The sequence below is a fragment of the Manis pentadactyla genome, chromosome 2 (genome assembly GCF_030020395.1).
Source record: "Manis pentadactyla isolate mManPen7 chromosome 2, mManPen7.hap1, whole genome shotgun sequence".
Lineage (NCBI taxonomy): Eukaryota > Metazoa > Chordata > Mammalia > Pholidota > Manidae > Manis > Manis pentadactyla.
The window spans coordinates 212,064,684-212,084,498 of record NC_080020.1 but is presented as its reverse complement, the minus strand read 5'-3'; the positions used below and the strand labels follow the sequence as shown (position 1 = coordinate 212,084,498).

General features: G+C 40.0%; 1 protein-coding gene across 3 annotated transcripts in view; it reads left to right on the top strand.

Annotated features, from left to right (window-relative positions):
- Nucleotides 1-444: 444 nt before the first annotated feature.
- LCLAT1 (lysocardiolipin acyltransferase 1) overlaps nucleotides 445-19,815 on the top strand; it is a 266,456-nt gene continuing 247,085 nt past the window's right edge. The window contains exon 1 of one of the 3 annotated variants that reach the window (XM_036903613.2): nucleotides 445-720. Coding sequence is in view for 2 of the 3 variants with exons in the window: in XM_057497298.1 (XP_057353281.1) it covers nucleotides 740-852 (113 nt within the window). In the remaining variant the exon portion in view is untranslated. The other 2 variants (XM_057497298.1, XM_057497297.1) reach the window with 2 other exon arrangements.

Genomic DNA, 19,815 nt, shown 5'->3' with positions numbered 1-19,815 from the left:
TTGGAGTCTAACAGGTTAGCGGGTAGACAAATCATGATAGGAAGTAACGAATGCCTCTTTCCAGGGGTATGATGAAAGGGCTGTGGGTGCTCAGAGGAAGGAGCTTTCCCTGTACTGGGAACTACTGCGCCTCTTAGGGTGAGGTCAGCGTCCCGCATCCAGCACCTAAGTTCTACAACTGGTTCTACTACTGATTTACCTTGTGACTTCAGGCTAGTAAATTAGGCTTACACCTCCCAGATTTTTGTTTGCCATTCTGAAACTCTAGGGTCTTGGCGGGCCATTGGGTTCCCTGGGATGATGCCCTCGGTGAGTTCCCATTTCTATTGTTTCCTGTCCTTAACCCCTTGGCTCCCTCCGTCGCACCTCCCAGAGGACACTCACGGAAATAAGCGCGGCCCCTTTAAGGTAGCTCCCGACCGAGGGAGCCCCGGGAGCCCGCCCCCCTCCCCCGAAGCAGGGCTGCTGGAGCAGTTTGCGGGAGACCCGGGCTTCCCACGCAGCCAGCGACGCTGCGCGTCACGGCGCTCGCAGCCAATCAGTATAAAGCCTGGCCGGACGCATTACTAGGGCGACACGCCAAACACCTCCTCGCTTTGGGATGAATTAGCGGCGGGTTCTGCCTGGAGGTTGCGACCCCCCCCATCCCTGCGACGGATTCTCCAGTTCGCCCACGCGCCCCCCTCCGCGGAGTCGTGCGTTGTCTCCTGCTCGTTACAGGTGGGAGGCGTTACAGGTTATGGCGTGCGGAAAATGGCGGCGGCCGCGGGGGGAATCCCCGAGTGGGTGGACGCGAAGCAGCCCCACGGGCTTTTCCGCCTGGGCCGCAGGCCTACCCGGGTTGTGGCCTCGGTAATATCACCTGACTGGGAGTTGGGGTCCGGACGCAGTGGTGTCGCTGGATTAGGTGGGAGGTGGTGCGGGGAAGCGACTCCCGAAGGGTAGGGGCTTTGAGAGGTTGCGGGGCCATGCAGGCCCTGTGGGCGAGGGCGAGATGGCCGTGGGCCGAGGAGGGCCAGGAGGCCCTAGGTATTTAGATTACTACCAAGATTTTCCTGCTGTACACCAGGACGGGTCTGGAAACTGCACCGCCCTGAGTATATTCTGAGCTCTGCCACTGTTAGATGTGCGGAACATCCCAAGAGGCCGCCAGGTGCCAGGCTTGGATGTGAGCTCTGGAGGGCAGGGACTGGAGCTGCCTTAGCTGTGTGTCCTCCAGGAGTCAGAGCCTGCCTGTAGGTGCCACAGTGACACCTACAAAAGGAAAGGTAATGTTAGGGGCTAATGTTAGGTCTGCGCATTAAGGCATCTTAGCTTCTACTACTTGCCTAAATGGAGAGAAGGAATAAAAAGTTAGGGCACTTAGGTGTCCTTGTAGAGACGTTTTGCTTCTGCGTTGTACTACCCTGGTTCAGGTAGATTCCCCGGGAGCATTGTATCTTCAAAGTTCATTAACTGTAGGTGCACGTGGTTATGATGAGAGTGAAGTCTGAGATTCAGTTCAAGCCCAGGGAAGTAATGAAGAAGTATTGGTGAAGGTCTTACAGATGAAATTTAACTATGCCAGTCACTTATTTGGGCAAAGACATATCATGAAATACAACTGGTTGGATTAGTTTTTTAAAAAACCATCTTGATGAAAGTCCTTTTTACAAAATGTGTATTTTTGAAAGTAAAAATAATATTCTTTTAAAAAATTACGCTTTTTAAATAAAGGTTTTACTGCCCTATTTACTTTGATGCGACGGATAAGGATAATACTTAAGTGACTTTTCCTTTTGGTAGTGGGCTTGATTTTGTGGAGTGCCTTGTTCTGTTACCGAGAAAGCACAGTACACTTTGTTTTCCATCATCAGTGGCAGCTGTCTTTGGAGTGCCTGCTGTGTGTTGGGCCCTGTGAAAGTGAGGCTTCTGATGTTTCATCTGAGCAAAATTAGTAGTTGATCTTTCCCACCAGGTGTTTAGGCTGGCTGTTGCTGACAGCCAAGGGAAAACCCCAAAGAATCTTCCTTTCAAACTGTGTGGTGGAGAATTGGTCAGTTTGGTCTGGGGCTGGGGTTAGGTGTGGTTTCTAGTTGTCACTTAAAATGTCAGGGAAATCCTATAACCTCTTTGTGAGGATTTTAGCTCAGAAGGGGGCATAACATTTCTTGTCCAGACCGTCTTCTTATACCGTTGTAAGAAAAAGAAAAAACAAAACAATAATTTGTAAAAGGGATAACAAAAAGTTAAAAATACAGTGATAACACTTGGCATTTATGATTGTGCACTTATTTTAAAGAGTTGTGTCTGATTTGTAACAAAACACAAATCAGTAATTAAGGAAGATTTCAGTGCTTATCAAACTCTTTAAAAAGAATAATTTGCTGGGTGACTTTTAAAAGAAAACTGGTGTTAGGTTTATTGCTTTGACGTATTTGCACTAATTTTTCTTTCACTGCTTTGCTGTGGAATTGCCCTGCCGACTCCTTGGGACGTATAGATTTATTCCTGAACTTGTTGAAGAGTCTAGGCAGAAGCCCGAGGTCAGATGTTGGCAGACAGTGAATGAGGCAAAAAAACAAATGATTAACTAATGCCGTGCACTCACATCTAGTTGTGGTGAGAACAGAGAGCTGTGGAAATTAAAAGGAACAGTTGCTTCTGCTGGGGCGATGCTGGCTCAGAACGGAAGGAGCTGCCTGCAGGATGAAGGGAGAAAGGGCTTCTGGCTGAAGGAGGGAGCAGCACAAAGTCAGGATGAGTGAGAGAGTGTGGCTGTGCAGGGGTCAGACCAGAGTTTTGCAGCAATTGCTAAGAGAGAAACCAGGAAAAGTTGTGGCAGATGGTGTAATCTCAGGTGAAAGGGTGGGTGACTATCGTGTGAGCGGTGGGACCTGTAGAAGGATCTTAATCGGTTGAGTCACATCAGCCTTATGTTCTGTACAGGTGACGTTGGTGGCAGGATGAAAGTCAGAATGTCAAACCAGTTAAGGGCAGTTTCCATACTCCTATGGGAGATGGTGATGGTGTTGAACAATGGCATCAGCTGTAGCAGAGCAGAGTTCAGAGTCCACCACACTTATTTTGAAGGTAGACTGGAAGACTGGGTGTGAAGAATAATGGGGTGGGGAAGGGAAACATCTGCCAGGCAGTCAAGGGAAGACCAAATTTTTTTGTTTCTTATGGTTGAAGATTGGAGACATTGTTAATTAATTTAGGAAAAGAATAAAGCAGGGATTTTTTTGTTTACTGGGTTTGGGGAAAGAATTGTCAACCTCTGAGGTGGTTTGGGTCAAATAAGAGGTGACAGCCAGCTTTATAACTTTCTCTAGGCCTCTGATTTCTGAGAGTACAGAAAATTATGTCAGAAAAGCAAGGGCTATTGTAAAGGTGGTGCCACTGGTGTAAAGACATTCAGAAGTGTTGGGAAGAATCACCTAAGATATGTTTGAGGCAAAATGTTTAGAAAACAGGTATTAGAGGGATTTTTTATACATTAGGGTTTTAGGATTTGTATAGAAGTCATAAAGTGTGGAGGTAATCACAAATGAATTCTAGAGTTGTAAAACTGATCTCTACTCAAACATTCATCACAGTAGAGTTGTCTAGTACCCAACAACATAATATGAACGCATTCCAAATCGACTGGAAGGAGATACTGCAAACCTTGCAGAGATGGAGGATCTCATGAATTTAGAACATGGTTGAGAACTGTAAACAACTGGGTCTAGCATATGTTGTTGGTAGGCATGTAAATTGACACAGCCATTTTGGAAAACTGTGTGTAATCCTACCCACAGTCCATCAATTCCACTCCTAGGTGTATACCCAAGAGAAACAGATGTATATTGTCTACCAAAGGGAAAAAGTAAAATATTGTTCATAGCACCTTTATTCATGACCAAAAATTAGATGAAACCCAAACATACATTAGCAATAGAATGGATGAATAAATTGTATGTTTATCGAATAAATTATATGTTTATCAAAGGAAATACTACAAAAGCAGTAAAAGAGAATGAACTATGCTAATAGATGCATCATCATGGATAGATTTCATTGACATAATGAGTGAGCCAAACAAAATAATAACATGCTGTATGACTCCATTTAGGTAAAGTTCACAAACAGGCACAACTATTTCCTAGTGATAGAAGTCAGAATGTGGTTCTTTGGGGATGGGGTGGCAGGGATGCTGGTAGACTGGAAGGGGCACGAGGACACCTTCTGGGACATTGGAAATGTTCTGTATCTAGAGATGGACTGTGGTTACCTGGGCATATATGTGTGTAAAATTCAAGTTGCACACCTAAGATCTGTACACTTTCTGTGATACCATAAAAGCGGTACTGGTGGGAATTTGACAGTGTTAGACCAGTAAAGTTTTTTTTATTTTGGTATCAATCTACAATTACGTGGTGAACATTATATTTACTAGGCTCCCCCCTTCACAAAGTCCCACCCACATACCCCTTCACAGTCACTTAGACCAGTTAAGTTTTGATGAGGAAAACCAGAAGGGATGATGACTAGAGAGGTGCTCTATAAGAATTTGAAAGGAATATGAGATGCTCCAGGAGAATAAATGATGAAACCTAGAATTTTTTTTTCCCAGAAATGAATTCTATGTAATTGTCTTGCAAAAGGCAAATGTGAACTCAGGACTGTCACATCATGCTATTTTACAGTTTGGTCACAAAATTATGTCTCAAACTCTCCACAAATTGATTAGTTCCTTGTCCTGAGAATTAGTGCACTGTTGCAAGAGTAGCCTAAATTTTGGTAAATAGAAGATACATTGTGGAAATTAGTTGATTTATATTTCATTCCATTTTGGGGGATAAAATTCTAATAAAATCTCTGTTCATCACTGTGAAATGTGGTCCTTGAAGAGAAATCACTATGTGGCTTTTCCCTTCGGTGCCTAATTGCTTTTGGATAATGAGGACTAGCTGTGATTCCTTTAGCTGCGAGGTTTTGAAGGTAATCGTGGAGCTAAGAACAGCCTTTGGTGAGTTCCCTGTAGCAGTGAGGTACAGCTCAGAAAAGGCCTTTGTGAGCTTCAGAAGATGATCTGCAGAAAGTAGATCACACTTGTACCAAGTGTTCTCTCTGGCAGCAGGGACCTGGGGATCCTACTGTGATAACCCAGGGGGCAGATGGAAGGGACACTTGAGGGTCAGCCATTGGTGACAGCTGCCCAGAGATGGTTAACCACCTTTTCAGCAGTCTGTCACAGCTGGGGTGTCTGAAAGCCTAAATTGTTTACTTCCTCAACAGTAAGTAGATAAAGGGAAGACTTAAGCCACCCTTACTTTTCCATCTCAAATAGTAGATCACCTCCAGTGTGTGTTTGTAAGCGTATCATAATCCCCTTGGTAGAAGTGGCAGAGCAGGGAGATAGCATGTTGGTGAGCTGGTGTCTAGTGGTGTCAACTAGCCAACTGATGGACAAGAGATGGGAATAAAAGGATGAGGGAAGATAAATGAATGGTGGCAGTTCTCTGGTTGTTAGGAGTGTAGGATTGTTTTTAACTTTGACAGCAAATATTTTCCCAAAGGAATGTTGAGGTATGTTGGGGAAGGCAGCTTTGTCTGTGGCTCTTATTTCTGCTGTCCTGTTGTAATACAAATACTTTCTTAGAAATATTTTTTATTTAGATTGTGTAGCCTTTAAGTAAAAATTTGCCTGTGTAAGGTTAGGGAGAAATATGATGGTAATTAGGAGTGACTTGAACACCAAAATGTTGATTTACTTAACTTGAACATTTTTAGACATTTAAGCTGCACATGATGATGGGGACAGATTTGAGGAAGGCATGACTGTTGAGTTTACTGTCTGGAGGGAGAGAGAGGCACAGCAATGCCTTTAGTGCAGAGATCATTGGCATTTTGTCACCGCAGCTGTGGAACTACTAGGAGATCCATAGGTAGTAATGGTGACCTTCCCTTTTAATAGCTATTAACAATAACAATAAATAACAACTAACATTTGAGTGCTTACTACATACTGGGTTCAGTTCTAAGTGCCTTAAGTTTTTAATTCCTTTAATCAATACAACTTCCCCTATGAGGCAAATACTCTTAAAATCTTCATTTTCAGTTATGAGGAAACTGAGGTTAAGTAACCTGGATTTGAACCTTGGCAGTCTAGTTCTAGAGTCTTCTATAATGCCTGCCTGTTTGAGTACAGTTTAGATTTTTTGGAGGTTTTTATTTATTTATTTATTTAATGAGGTGGCATTTTATTTATTCTGCCACCACGATATCACAGCAAAGTGTTATATAATCTTTTTCCTCTTTGAAAGTCAGATTATTTTTTATTGAAGTATAGTTGACATACATTCTCATATTGGTTTCAGGTGTACAGCATAGTGGTTCAACATTTACCATATTATTAAATCCTCACCCCCCAACTAGCGCAGTTTCTGTCTGTCAACAGATGTTACAGAATCCTTGGCTATATTCTCCATGCTGTACTACTATCCCCGTGACCAGCTTATCTTATGATTCTTATGCCCCTTTATCCTCCTCACCTACCTGCCCCAACCCCTCTGCCGTGGTGACCACCTGTCACTTTTCAGTGTCTATGAGTTTACTGCTATTTTGTTCATTTTGTTTTGTTTAGTCCAGTTTAAATTTAAAGTTTACTGTACTTACGTGGCTTGAAGTGTAAGAGATTGATTATTTGGGTAGCAGTATACCTTGTGTTAAAAGCTATGTCCAAAGTTTCTGAGTACCCATGCTGAACATAACTTCTGGAGCTGTTCCGGGTGCGTCTCTCTGTAGTGTGGGAGTTTTACATGAGACATCCTTGTCTCCCTTTTCCCCATTCATGTGTTATGCTTGTTTGGCACTCTTATACTGCTCTTGCATGTGCCATTGTATCATTCTGAAAATGAATAAAAATATGTTCGTGCGTTGTTTGTGTTATAAACATATACATAATAATATTTCATGTGCGGCATTCAACCTGGAGAGTTTGAATTACTGAATTACTGGAATAACATACTTGTTAATGCAAATGACTATAGATGTAAATTTAAGTTGTATTTTCAGCATGGCTGTTCATTAGGACCATCGATTAAATCAAAGGAAGAACTATGTTTTGATTTTTTTCTCTGTAAGAATGGGACAGAAGTGTAGAAGCAGAACTGAAAAAATCTAGAGTAGTCTGGGAATGCTGGGCTTAACCTTATTTTGCTGAGCTTATTTATGGTAGTAATGAAACCAGCACAATTTAGCTCTCTTTCTTTCAGAAAAGAAATAGCCTAGAAGTCAAGAGTTAATCAAGACTGAATCTTGGCCAGAACTGTTATAAACAGTTCTTGTGTATGGAATGGGCTAATCTTCAGTGAACTGAGTCTACATTGGGCATAATTATCCCCAAAGCTATATTTATTTCTTTTTATCTAAAATTTCTTTAATTCTCAAAAATTCTCATATTCTTATTTTGAATTAAGAGCTCTAAAATTATATTTGGTTTTCTCTTTTTGCAGTTATACTTCAGACTTCTCAAGGGCCTTTTCCATGCATATTTGTTAGCTCTTTACAGTGTTTCTGGGAGATGGGTATTTACATTAGTTTCTTGTGGCTGCTGTAACAAATTACCAGTATGAAATCAAAATCAGTGGGCATAGAGCAGAGTGTCTGAGGCCTGTGCCACCTGCAGAGGCCCTAGGGGAGATCTGCCTGTGCCTCTTCCAGCTTCTGGTTATTGCCATTCCTTGGTTTGTGGCAGCATCACTCCAATCCCTCTCCCAGAGGGAGATCACAAAGGCTATATGTGATTATATGTAGGGGCCTCCCTGATAGTCCAAGATAACCCAACCGCCCTTCTCAAAATACTTCATTTAATCGTACCAACAAAGTCCTTAAGGTAACATTTACAGGTTCCAGGGATTAGGAGGTGCTTATCTTTTGAGAGGGTCATTATTCAGCCATAGTATTTGTTAGTCTGTGTTTTGCAGGGGAACAAATTAGATTAATTATTAATTAAGTTAGAATCAATCTTTTTCTTGCTTGTAATGTATCTTGTGATACATATGTTATCTACCCCTACCATCTTTTGGAAAAAAGTAGTATGTGTTTATATGGATTTATTAATAGCTGATTGAGGGATTCTTTTTATTAGAACTTTTATTTTGACGTAATTGTAGAGTTACATGCAATTATGAGAAATTATTCAAAAAGATCCCAGGTTCTCTTTACCCAGTTTTTCCCAATGGTAATGTCTTGTAAAATTGTAGTATCGCATTAGAACCAGAGTACTGATAACTGATACTGAGACAACCAAGGTACTGTTTCACCGTAAGGATTCTTATGTAGCCCTTTGACAGCACACACCACCTTCCCTGACCTCTATGTTCTCCATTTCTATAATTCTGTCATTGCAAAAATGTTATTTAAATGGAATTATACAGTGTATAACCTTTGGGGATTGTCTTTTTTCCTCAGCATAATTCCCTGGGGATTCATCTTAAGTTGTTACATATATTAATGGTTCTTTTTTCCTGCTTAGTATTCCTTATAATCCTTTGTATTTTTGTTATGGATGTACGCACAAAAGGATGATCTTGGGTTATTTCTAGTTTTTGGCTATTAGGAATAGAAGTGCAGTGAACGTTAACATACAGGCTTTTGTGTGAACAGAAGTTTTCATTTCACTGGGATGAATGCCCAGGAGTGCAATTGCTGGGTCATATGGTAGTTCTACAGACACATGGGTTTATTTCTGAACTCTCAGTTCTAGTGCATTAATCTATATGTCTGTCCTTATGCTAGTACCACACTGTCTTAATTACCGTTGCTTTGTGGTAACTTTTGAAAATGGGAAGTAGAGTCCTCCTACTTTGTTCTTCTTTTTCAAGATTGTATTCTGGTTTGGGTCCCTTGCAAGTCCACATGAATTTTAACAATTAGCTTGTCAATTTCTACCAAGAATTCAGCTGTGAATCTGGCAGTCAGTGATTTTTAATATATTCATTGAGTTCTACCATCCTTCACCACAATTAATTCTAGAGCACTTTCACCGCCTCAGAAAGGTGGCCTGTAGTCATGAGCAGTGACGCCTCATCCTCCTCTTTCCCCACGCCCCCCTTGCCCTAGGCAAGTACTAATCAACTTTCTGTCTCTGTACATCTGTCTCTGTGTATTCTGGACATTTCATATAAGTGGAATCATACAACGTGGTCTTTTGTAACTGGCTTCTTTCATTTAGCATTCTGTTTTTAAGGCTCATCCATGTTGTAGCATATAACAGCCCTTGATTCCATCTTGTGGCTGAGTAATGAATACTCCATTGTGTGGGTATGTCACTTTTTACTTATCTATTTATCAGTTGATGTGCATTTGGGTTATTTCCACTTGTCTATTGTGAATAATGCTGTTGTGAATTTTGTGTAGATATGTGTTTTCATTTTTCTTTGTTATATACATGGATGTTGAATTTCTAGGTCATATTGTAACTGTATATTTAATCTTTTGTGGAATTGCCAGACTGTTTTCCAGGCTGTACCATTTTACAGTCCCATCAGCAGTTTATAAGGGTTTCCACTTCTTAATATCCTCACCAATACTGTTAATCATCTGTTTTTTTTATTTTAGCCATCCCAGAGAAGTTACTACATTATAACATCCTAGTGGGTGTGAGGTGATAACTCCTTGTGATTTTGATTTGCATTTCCCTGATGGCAAATGATACCAAACATTGTTTCATGTGCTCATTAGGCATTTGTATATTTTCTTTGAAGAAATGTCTATTCACAGCCCTTGCCTGTTTTTAAATTGGGTTATTTGCCCTTTTATTACTGAGTTGTAGAAGTTCTTTATATATTCTAGATACAAATCCCTTATTTTGGATTTGCTAAAATTTTCTCCTATTCTGAAGGCTCTTTTCACTTGAAATGCAGGGGATTTGTTTTTGGTTTCTTTTTTTAATGTTTATCTTGAATGAACTCACTTAATAGTTCTGTGAAGTTTTTGTGCTAGATTTTGTGGCATTTTTCTATGTAAACCATTGTGTCATCTGCAAGTAGGGACAATTTTATTTCTTCTTTCTATGTGGCTTTTATTTCCTTTTCTTGCTTCCTGAGTCGACTAGAACTTCCCAGTGCTGTGTGAAATAAGAGTGGTGAGAGTGGACGTCCTTGCCTTGTTCTCACTAACAGGGGCTATTTGCTATAGTTTTTTTTTTGTAGACACCTCTTGTCTTTGGGAAAGATCTCCTCTGTTCCTATTTTTTTCTGAATGTTTTTCTCATGAACAGGTATTGTATTTTATCAGGTGATTCTTCTGTATAGATTGGTATCCAGTGAATATTTTTCTTTTTCAGTTTGTTGACATTGTGGACTACATTTTATTGATGCTTGAATATTGAGCTAACCTTGCATCCCTGGATTTAATTAAGCTTTTTATATACTGCTGAATTCTATTTGATAATATAGGATTTATTATGTTGTTAAGGATTTTTGGGTCTATATTGTGTATTGGTCTTTATTTTATTTTTTTAATTAAAAAAATTTTTTTTACTGTCTTTTCCTGGTTTTTTCATTAGGGTAATACTAGCTTCATAATATGAATTGGGATTTGCTCCCTACTCTTGTGTTCTCTGGAAGAGATGGTGTTAATTCTTTAAACATTTGGTGGAATTCTCTAATGAAATAATCTAGGCCAGCCAGGAAATTTTTTTTCTGGAAGGTTTTTAATTACGACTTCAGTTTCCTTAATAGGTACAAGGCTGTTTAATTATCTATTTTTTTTTTGGGTGGGTTGTGTGCTTTTGAGGAACTGGACGACTGACACCCAAAGTGGGACTCCTCGTTGCTACTGGGCAGAGGTGGGAGTTAGAGCTCCTCGTTAGGCCTCCTCAGTACTACTCTGCATCCTTACTGTTCCCCACATGTCTTTTGCTGACACCACTGGGAGGGCATATCAAAAGTCCTGACTCTCTACACCCCTGGAGGGTGACGAAAGTCCTGACTCGCACTAGGCTGTGTCTCATACTTCTGTCATTACAATGTCGTGGGAGTGGGAGCCCAGACTTTCCAGGTGGTTTCTATAGACACTGTATGGTGGGGAAGGGGGATCTTACTACCACCTGGCAGGAAAGAAAACCTGGCCTTGGATATCACCCTTTCAGGGGGTAGGGGGTGGGGGCAAGGAGGTAGGTCGTGTTTAAGTATGACATTATAACCTGGAGAGAGTGAAAGCTTAGGTTCCCTGTTTGGCCTGTGATATTATGGGTGGGGATGGGCCACAGTTTTCTTCCTGGGTTTTTGGCTGGAGTGCAGTGATAATTGTCTGAAAGTTTCCTGTTTTGCTCTGCTGCTTTTTTCTCAGTCCCTTGCAAGAGCAGAGACTTTTTTGTCTGTCTCCACTAGCATTTCAGGATTACTGGCTTCTTCAGCTCTATGTCCACGTGGTACATGAGGCAAAAGGAAAACCAGGGAACTCACTATCTGTGGTGGTGTTCCGTGGGTCCCAGCTCCCTAGCTGGTGTGTCTCCCCTCCACCTTCAGAGTCGACTTCTGTTTTGTTTATATATAATGTCCAGGGTTTTTAGTTGCACTTAGCTGGAATGGTAGGAATAGTACATCTATTTGATTTTTACCAGAGATGGAAGTAGCTTTCATATGGGAGAAAACAGGGTGGAAATTAAGATGCGGGTAAGATGCTCAGGAAGTTAATTTTGGGTCGGATACTTGGAAGTGACAGCTAATTTCTGTCTTTATTTCTCCAGAGTAATTCTGTGGGTCACTGTTCAGTAAAACCAAACCCTCATTTGTTTTAGATCTCCTAAAAAGCTTGACAATCCAATGAGTTAATTTATTTCTGCATTTATATAGAATTCATAGTAAGCCCAAATTTCTTGCTTAGGATGTGATAGAGACAAATATAACTTAGTGAAAGATTAGTTTTATGGAGGGGACTAACTCAGTGTTTTTTAGTGGTTGTCAGGAGATCTGAAGCTGTGGATTCTTTTCTAAAAGAGGAAAGAAATAGCTATTGTGTACAGGGGTTAAAGGTAGTAAGAAAAATTGTGCAAGTCCTTGAAATGTACCAAAAGGATTAGTGGATGTCTTTAGTGGAAACTAGGTGGTGTCTGTAGTGCTTTTCCTGGAGATCTAATCTCTGGGATCTGCAGCTTGATCGTTTTTTGATTAATTTTACAGGTTTGTAGCAATGACAGCTATGAAATTATTCTTGTCCTGAGACATGCAAATGAATTTGATAAGTTGGAGGTACAATTGATTTCTTTTCCCCTTTTGTGGAAGAAGTCAGTTTGGGATTTTAAGCAAATTCATTTCATCCTTCCTGATTGGCTGTATGTTTTTGCTCTTTGGATTTGCTTTTGAACCAGATAGGAGATCTTACTTGGTGTGTAATTAGCGAGTTACATAAGTCATAGATAGGTGTTCCTTTTGTATGAATGGGAGACTGTGCTATCTTGTTTGTTTCAATTATCTATCCTTTAAAACTTGAACTCTGAAGTTAGCCTGATGAGCTTGAATCCTCCTGTAGCACTTAAGTCATTGTGATTTGGAGTGGGGAATTTTTTTTAACCTAAGTTTGTTTTCACCTGCTGTAAAAAGGGGTCAGGGTGCTATTTGTCTTGCTATGGTTATTGAAATGATTAAGAGATGTTGCAAGTAACCTACTTGCCAGTGCCTCATACACCTTAAAAACTCATGTTTTATTGGAAGTCTGTGAGCAACTAATTTTACCTGAGACTTAATTTCTTTTCTGTTAAAAAAAAAAGTGGTGGTGGGGGACTTTTTACTTGTTTGTTAGGTTGTAAGTTTCATGGGCAGTAATTGGAAAGAATGGAATGAAATAATTGACAACAGTTGTTTTTGGAAGGGAGGACATTTTAACACGCAAGTGACCTTGCTGCTCAGAAAGGGACATGCAGAATTCAATTTAGTGAGCAGTTAGAACAGCAGCCTGGTAATTCAGTGTAGTAAACATTGATTGAGGAGCTTCTGTACTGCCTGCCTTTGTACTGCGAAGAAGCAATAGGACTGGAAATGTGGTTTAGTAGGGTAACAGAAATACTGCCTTTTTCCTTTAAAAAGTTTGGAGGGTGGATCCTGATGGAAGGCTTTAGAGCCCAGCACCTTGTTAGCTGTGAGCATGCTCACCAGGGAGTAGAACTGGGAAGGGCTGAATTTTGCTTAACCTACGGACAAATGCTTTACTGAAGGTTTTATATTTGGGTTTGGGTGGATGGGAGCAGGGTAGAAGAGGGGATCCTCAGAGACTAAAAGAATTTAAGCCTCTCAGAAATGAGCAGTGGTCTGGAGAAGACCTGGGCCTTTTGTGGATTATGTAATTGGAGCAAGTTGGGGGATGGTTCAAGCCAAGGGCATCTTCAACTTCTATTAGGTTAAGAAAATGAAAATAAGTGTCAGTGTAAAATGTCTACCATGTAAGCAAGAAGGAGTTCCTACACAGGTAGATGCCTATAGTTATGACTGGTTTATATGTTTACTTGAATAAAACAGAATCAGGTACTACTATAAACAAAAGCAACAGTCTTTCAAATACAAACATTTAAAGTTTTAAACATAATAAAATGGTTCTTATAATTTTGCTTTATACTCAGGGTCCAGGAAATGGTGAGAGTGTGTTAAATCTGTTTTCTTTAGGAAGTTCTTAGCATCTCTCTAGCCATCTCTGGCACTCGAATACCCCAGGTGTTTTGGAGTGTGTATTTTACATTCCTCTAGAGGTTAGGATCTAAGCTTAGATTTTTTTCCTTGCTGTCCCTATTCTGGCTAGAGGTGTTGCTGTCAGGGAAAAGGCTAAGTGCCAGGAACTGGGCTGGTTTTAATAATACTGCCTCCCTTGCTCCCTGGAGCCTGCAGACATGGAACTCATACTGGGCTCTCACCACACTCTTCATGGAACTCATACTGGGCTCTCACCACACTTCCGGCATTCATGTTCTAAGCACCAGACCAGCACAGTCCTCTGGGCATCCTGAGTTAATGAGCCTATTCACTAATCCAGTCAGTACTTGAATGTCTCAGTTTCATGGGCCATGTAATAGCCTTTTTATGCTATGAACACCTGATTAGCCCAGTATATTGCCCCCAAACTTTTCATTCATTCATTCATTCATTCATTTATTTATTATTAATTATTAAGGTATCATTGATAGACAGTCTTAGGAAGAATTCACGTGAAGAACAATGTGGTTACTACATTCACCCATATTATCAAGTCCCCCCCATGCTCCATTGAAGTCACTGTCCATTAGTGTAGTAAGATGCCACAGAGTCACTACTTGTCTTCTCTGTGCTACACTGTCTTCCCCATGACCCCTCCCACAACATGTGTACTAATCATAAACCCCTCAATCCCCTTCTCCCTCGCTCCCCACCCACCCTCTCCCACCTCTCCCCTTTGGTAACCACTAGTCCCTTGGAGTCTGTGAGTCTGCTGCTGTTTTGTTCCTTCAGTTTTGCTTTGTATTTACACTCCACAAATGAGGGAAACCATTTGGTACTTGTCTTTCTCTGCCTGACTTATTTCACTGAGCATAATACCCTCTAGTTTCATCCATGTTGTTGCAAATGGTAGGATTTGTTATTTCTTATGGCTGAATAGTATTCCTTTGTGTATATGTATCACACCTTCTTTATCCATTCATCTACTGATGGACACTTAGGTTGCTTCCATGTCTTGGCTATTGTAAATAGTGCTGCAATAAACATAGGGGTGTATATGTCTTTTTGAATCTGAGAAATTATTTTCTTTGGGTAAATTCCTAAGAGTGGAATTCCAGGGTCAAATGGTATTTCTATTTTTAGTTTTTTGAGGAACCACCATATTGCTTTCCACAATAGTTGAACCAATTTACATTTCTACCAACAGTGTAGGAGGAGGGTTCCCCTTTCTCCACATCCTCACCAGCATTTGTTGTTCCTAGTCTTTTTGATGTTGGCCATCCTATCTGATGTGAGGTGATATCATTGTGGTTTTAATTTGCATTTTCCTGTTAATTAGAGATGTGGAGCATCTTTTCATGTTGGCCTGTTGGCCATCTGAATTTCTTCTTTGGAGAATTATCTTTTTATATCCTTCGCCCACTTTTTAATCAGGTTATTTGCTTTTTGGGTGTTGAGGCATGTGAGTTCTTTATATATTTTGGATGTTAACCCCTTGTCGGATATGTCATTTACAAATATATTCTCCTATACTGTAGGATGCTTTTTTGTTCTGCTGATGGTGCCCTTTGCTGTACAGAAGCTTAAGCTTGATGTAGTTCTGTTGTTAAGGAAAACTGGAAAACCTGGACTGGATCGCAGACAAAAGAACCAAGTGGCACTCGGAGGTCTTAGAAGGTGGAGGTTTATTTTACGCCGGCACCACCGGCGGGCTGAGGAGAGTGATCTCCAAAGGTTTGAGCTCTGAGTACAGCAGGGCCATGCCTTTTATACATTTACTACAAAGCTAAGGGGCAAGTCAGCACCCAGAAACTGTTGCAGTAGGAGCTATTAGGTTACTATAGGTGTATCTAGGATGCTAGTTATATTTTAATCTATTTCTGTAAAGGGTACCCAGATACTGTATTATAAGGTAATGGGCTTCCATGACTATGATTAACAAACTGTTCCATACCAGAGTCCTGGTGGGCAGGGAATACATTGTTACATTGTTTTAATCTCAAGCACCCAAGCAACCTTGTGATTCCTTTATATTCTTGAAGCCTTAACAGAAACGTCGTTTCCTTGGCTTCCTTGGCTTCCTACCAAACCCAGAGAGGGGGAGGGATTTGAGAACTTTCTGAATATTTCCTCATAAGTCCCATTTGTTCATTTTTGCTTTTGTTTCCCTTGCCCAAGAAGATATCATTGTGGTTTTAATTTGCATTTCCCTGATAATTAGCGATGTGGAGCATCTTTTCATGTGCCTGTTGGCCATCTGAATTTCTTCTTTGGAGAATTGTCTGTTCATATCCTCTACCCACTTTTTAATCAGGTTATTTGCTTTTTGGGTGTTGAGGCATGTGAGTTCTTTATGTATTTTGGACGTCAACCCCTTGTCTGATATGCCATTTACAAATATATTCTCCCATACTGTAGGATGCCTTTTTGTTCTACTGATGATGTCCTTTGCTGTACAGAAGTTTTTTAGTTTGATATAGTCCCACTTGCTCATTTTTGCTTTTGTTTCCCTTGCCTGGGAAGATATGTTCATGAAAAAGTTGCTCATGTTTATATTCAAGACAGTTTTGCCTACGTTATCGTCTAAGAGTTTTATGGTTTCATGACTTATATTTAGGTCTTTGATCCATTTTGAGTTTACTTTTGTGTATGGAGTTAGACAGTAATCCGGTTTCATTCTCTTACATGTAGCTGTCCAGTTTTGCCAACACCAGTTGTTGAAGAGGCTGTCATTTACCCATTGTATATCCATGGCTACTTTATCGTATATTAATTGACCATATATGCTTGGGTTTATATCTGGGCTCTTGATTCTGTTCCATTGATCTGTGGGTCTGTTCTTGTGCCAGTACCAAATTGTCTTGATTACTGTGGCTTTGTATTAGAGCTTGAAGTCAGAGAGTGTAATCCTCCCAGCTTTATTCTTCCTTCTCAGGATTGCTTTGGCTATTCAGGGTGTTTTGTGGTTCCATATGAATTTTAGAACTATTTGCTCTAGTTCACTGAGTAATGCTGTTGGTATTTTGATAGGGATTGCTTGAATCTGTAGATTGCTTAGGCAGGACAGCCATTTTGACAATAATTCTTCCTATCCATGAGCATGGGATGTATTTCCATTCATTAATATCTTTAATTTCTCTCATGAGTGTCTTGTAGTTTTCAGGGTATATGTCTTTCACTTCCTTGGTTAGGTTTATTCCTAGGTATTCTATTATTTTTTATGTAATTGCGATTGGAATTGTTTTTCTGATTTCTCTGCTAGTTCATTGTTAGTGTATAGGAATGCAACAGATTTCTGTTGATTGATTTTGTATCTTACAAGTTTGCTGAATTCACATATTAGTTCTAGTAGTATTGGGGTGGATTCCTTAGGGTTTTCTATGTACAATATCATGTCATCTGCAAACAGGGCAGTTTAACTTCTTCCTTACCAATCTGGATGCCTTTTAGTTCTTTGTGTTGTCTGATTGCCATGGCTAGGACCTCCAGTACTATCTTGAATAAAAGTGTGGAGAATGGGCATCCTTGTCTTGTTCCTGATCTTAAAAGCTTTCAGATTCTTGCTTGTAAGTATGATGTTGGCTGTGGGTTTGTCATATAATGACCTTTATTGTGTTGAGGTACTTGCCCTCTATGCCCATTTTGTTGAGAGTTTTTATCATGAATGGATGTTGAATTTTGTCGATTGCTTTTTCAGCACCTGTGGAGATGATCTTGTGGTGTTTGTACTTTTTGTTGATGTGGTGTATGATGTTGATGGATTTTCGAATATTGTACCATCCTTGCATCCCTGGAATAAATCCTACTTGATCATGATGGATGATCTTTTTGATGTATATTTGAATTCGATTTGCTAATATTTTATTGAGTATTTTTGCAATTATGTTCATCAGGGTACTGGTCTGTAATTTTCTTTTTTTGTGGTGTCTTTGCCTGGTTTTGGTATTACAGTGATGCTTTCCCTCATAGAATGAGTTTGGAATATTCCCTCCTCTTCTACTTTTTGGAAAACTTTAAGGATGGTGGATATTAGGTCTTTAATAAATGTTTGATAAAATTCAGCGATGAAGCCATCTGGTCCTGGCATTTTGTTGTTAGGTAGTTTTTTGATTACCAGTTTGATTTCATTGCTGGCAATTGTCTGTTCAGATTTTCTGTTTCTTCCTGGGTCAGCCTTGGAAGGCTTTATTTTTCTAGAAAGTTGTCTATTTCTTCTAGGTTATCCAGTTTGTTAACATGTAATTTTTCATAGTATTTTCTCATAATTTTTTGTATTTCTGTGGTGTACATAAAGATTTTTCCTTTCTCATTTCTAATTCTGTTTATGTGTGTAGACTCTTTTTTTCTTGGTAAGTCTGGCTAGGGGGTTATCTATTTTGTGTATTTTCTCCAAGAACAAGCTCCTCCTTTCATTGATTCTTTTTATTGTTTTGTTCTTCTCAATTTTATTTATTTCTGCTCTAATCTTTATTATGTCCCTCCTCCTACTGACTTTGGGCCTCATTTGTTCTTCTTTTTCTAGTTTCGTTAATTGTGAGTTTAGACTGTTCACATGGGATTGTTGTTCTTTCCTGAGATAGGCCTGTATTGCCATATACTTCCCTCTTAGCATGGCCTTTGCTGTGTCCCACAGATTTTTGCAGTGTTGAATTATTGTTGTCATTTGTCTCCATATATTGCTTGATCTCTGTTTTTGTTTGGTCAGTGATCCATTGATTATTTAGGAGCATGTTGTTAAGCCTCCACGTATTTGCAGGCTTTTTCATTTTCTTTGTGTAATCTATTTCTAGTTTCATACTTTTGTAATCTGAGAAAGTGGTTGGTACAATTTCAGTCCTTTTGAATTTACTGAGACTTTTTGTGGCCTAGTATATGATCTATTCTTGAAAATGTTCCATGTACACTTGATAAGAATGTGTATCCTGTTGCTTTTGGGTAGAATGTTCTAAGATGGACATTTTATTCTTGTAGATAGAAATTGCTATTTATTGATTGGTAGATGCTTTGCTTCTCTAAGTTGAAGATGAAGAGGTAAATTGAGTTGATTTATTGTCTGTCCAACCAACTCCCTTCTAATCCCATGGTACTTTTAAAAATTCCATCTCAGCCTCTGCAGGAATGACTTAAATGCTCAGCATAGATGTAGTAGCCATGGTAGTATTCAAGACAGTTTTGCCGATGTTATCTTTGAATGGTTGCTGCACATCTTCCAGGGATTTAAAAGCACTGACCTTGCGCTCTTTGGAGCATCCAGGCCTATTTCCCGTGTCACCCCTTGTTCTTTCTGTTCTCTGGCCTTGGGATGCTTTTCCTCCGCATTACATATGATTTGTTTCTCGCCTCTTTCGCCTCTGCTCAATTGTTACCTTGTCAGATTACATAAAGATCTATAAAGAACCTAATCCCTACTATTGAGAGTTTTGAGCAAAGGAGGGTCATAATCTGACTAGTGTGTTAAAAGGATCACTGCCTGCAGTGATGGGAATAACCTGCGGTGATGGGAGGGTGATGGGAACAAGGGTTGAAGTAGTTAGGGGTGATTGCAGTTATTTAGGCTAGAGAAAATAATGACTTAGGTCAGGGTGATTGTGGAGGTGGTGAGGAGTGGTTGGGCTGTGGGTATATTCTGAAAGTAGAGTCAACAGAATTTGCTGCCAATTTGAATGTGGAATGAGAGAGTAAGATAGGACAAGATGATTCTGAGGTTTTTGGCCTGAGAGACTGAAAGAATGGGATTTATTTATTGAATGAAATGAGGAATAAATTTCAAAGGAAGAGCACAAAATCAGCAGTTTGGTTTTGTTTTATTCACGGTAGTTGGTTAAATGAAATCAATTAGGAAAAAGTCTGGGATGGAGGTACTTGGGAATCATCAGCATTAAAATATTTTAAGTCATGAGCCTGGCAGAGATCACCTGGGGAGTGTGGATAAAGGAACAAGGTGTTGGGGGTAGGCTGTGGTGGTGGCAGTGTGCTTCAGTGTCCAGAGGTTGGGGACACTAGAAGGAGGGCCAGTGAGGTAGAGAAGAACCAAGAAAGAGTGGGATCCTGGAAACCAAGTGAAGAATGTTCCAGAGAAGGAGTGAACAGCTATTTCAAAATTCTGCTGATAGAACAAGTAATAAGATGATTGAGAAATGACCATTGGTTTGGGCAAAGG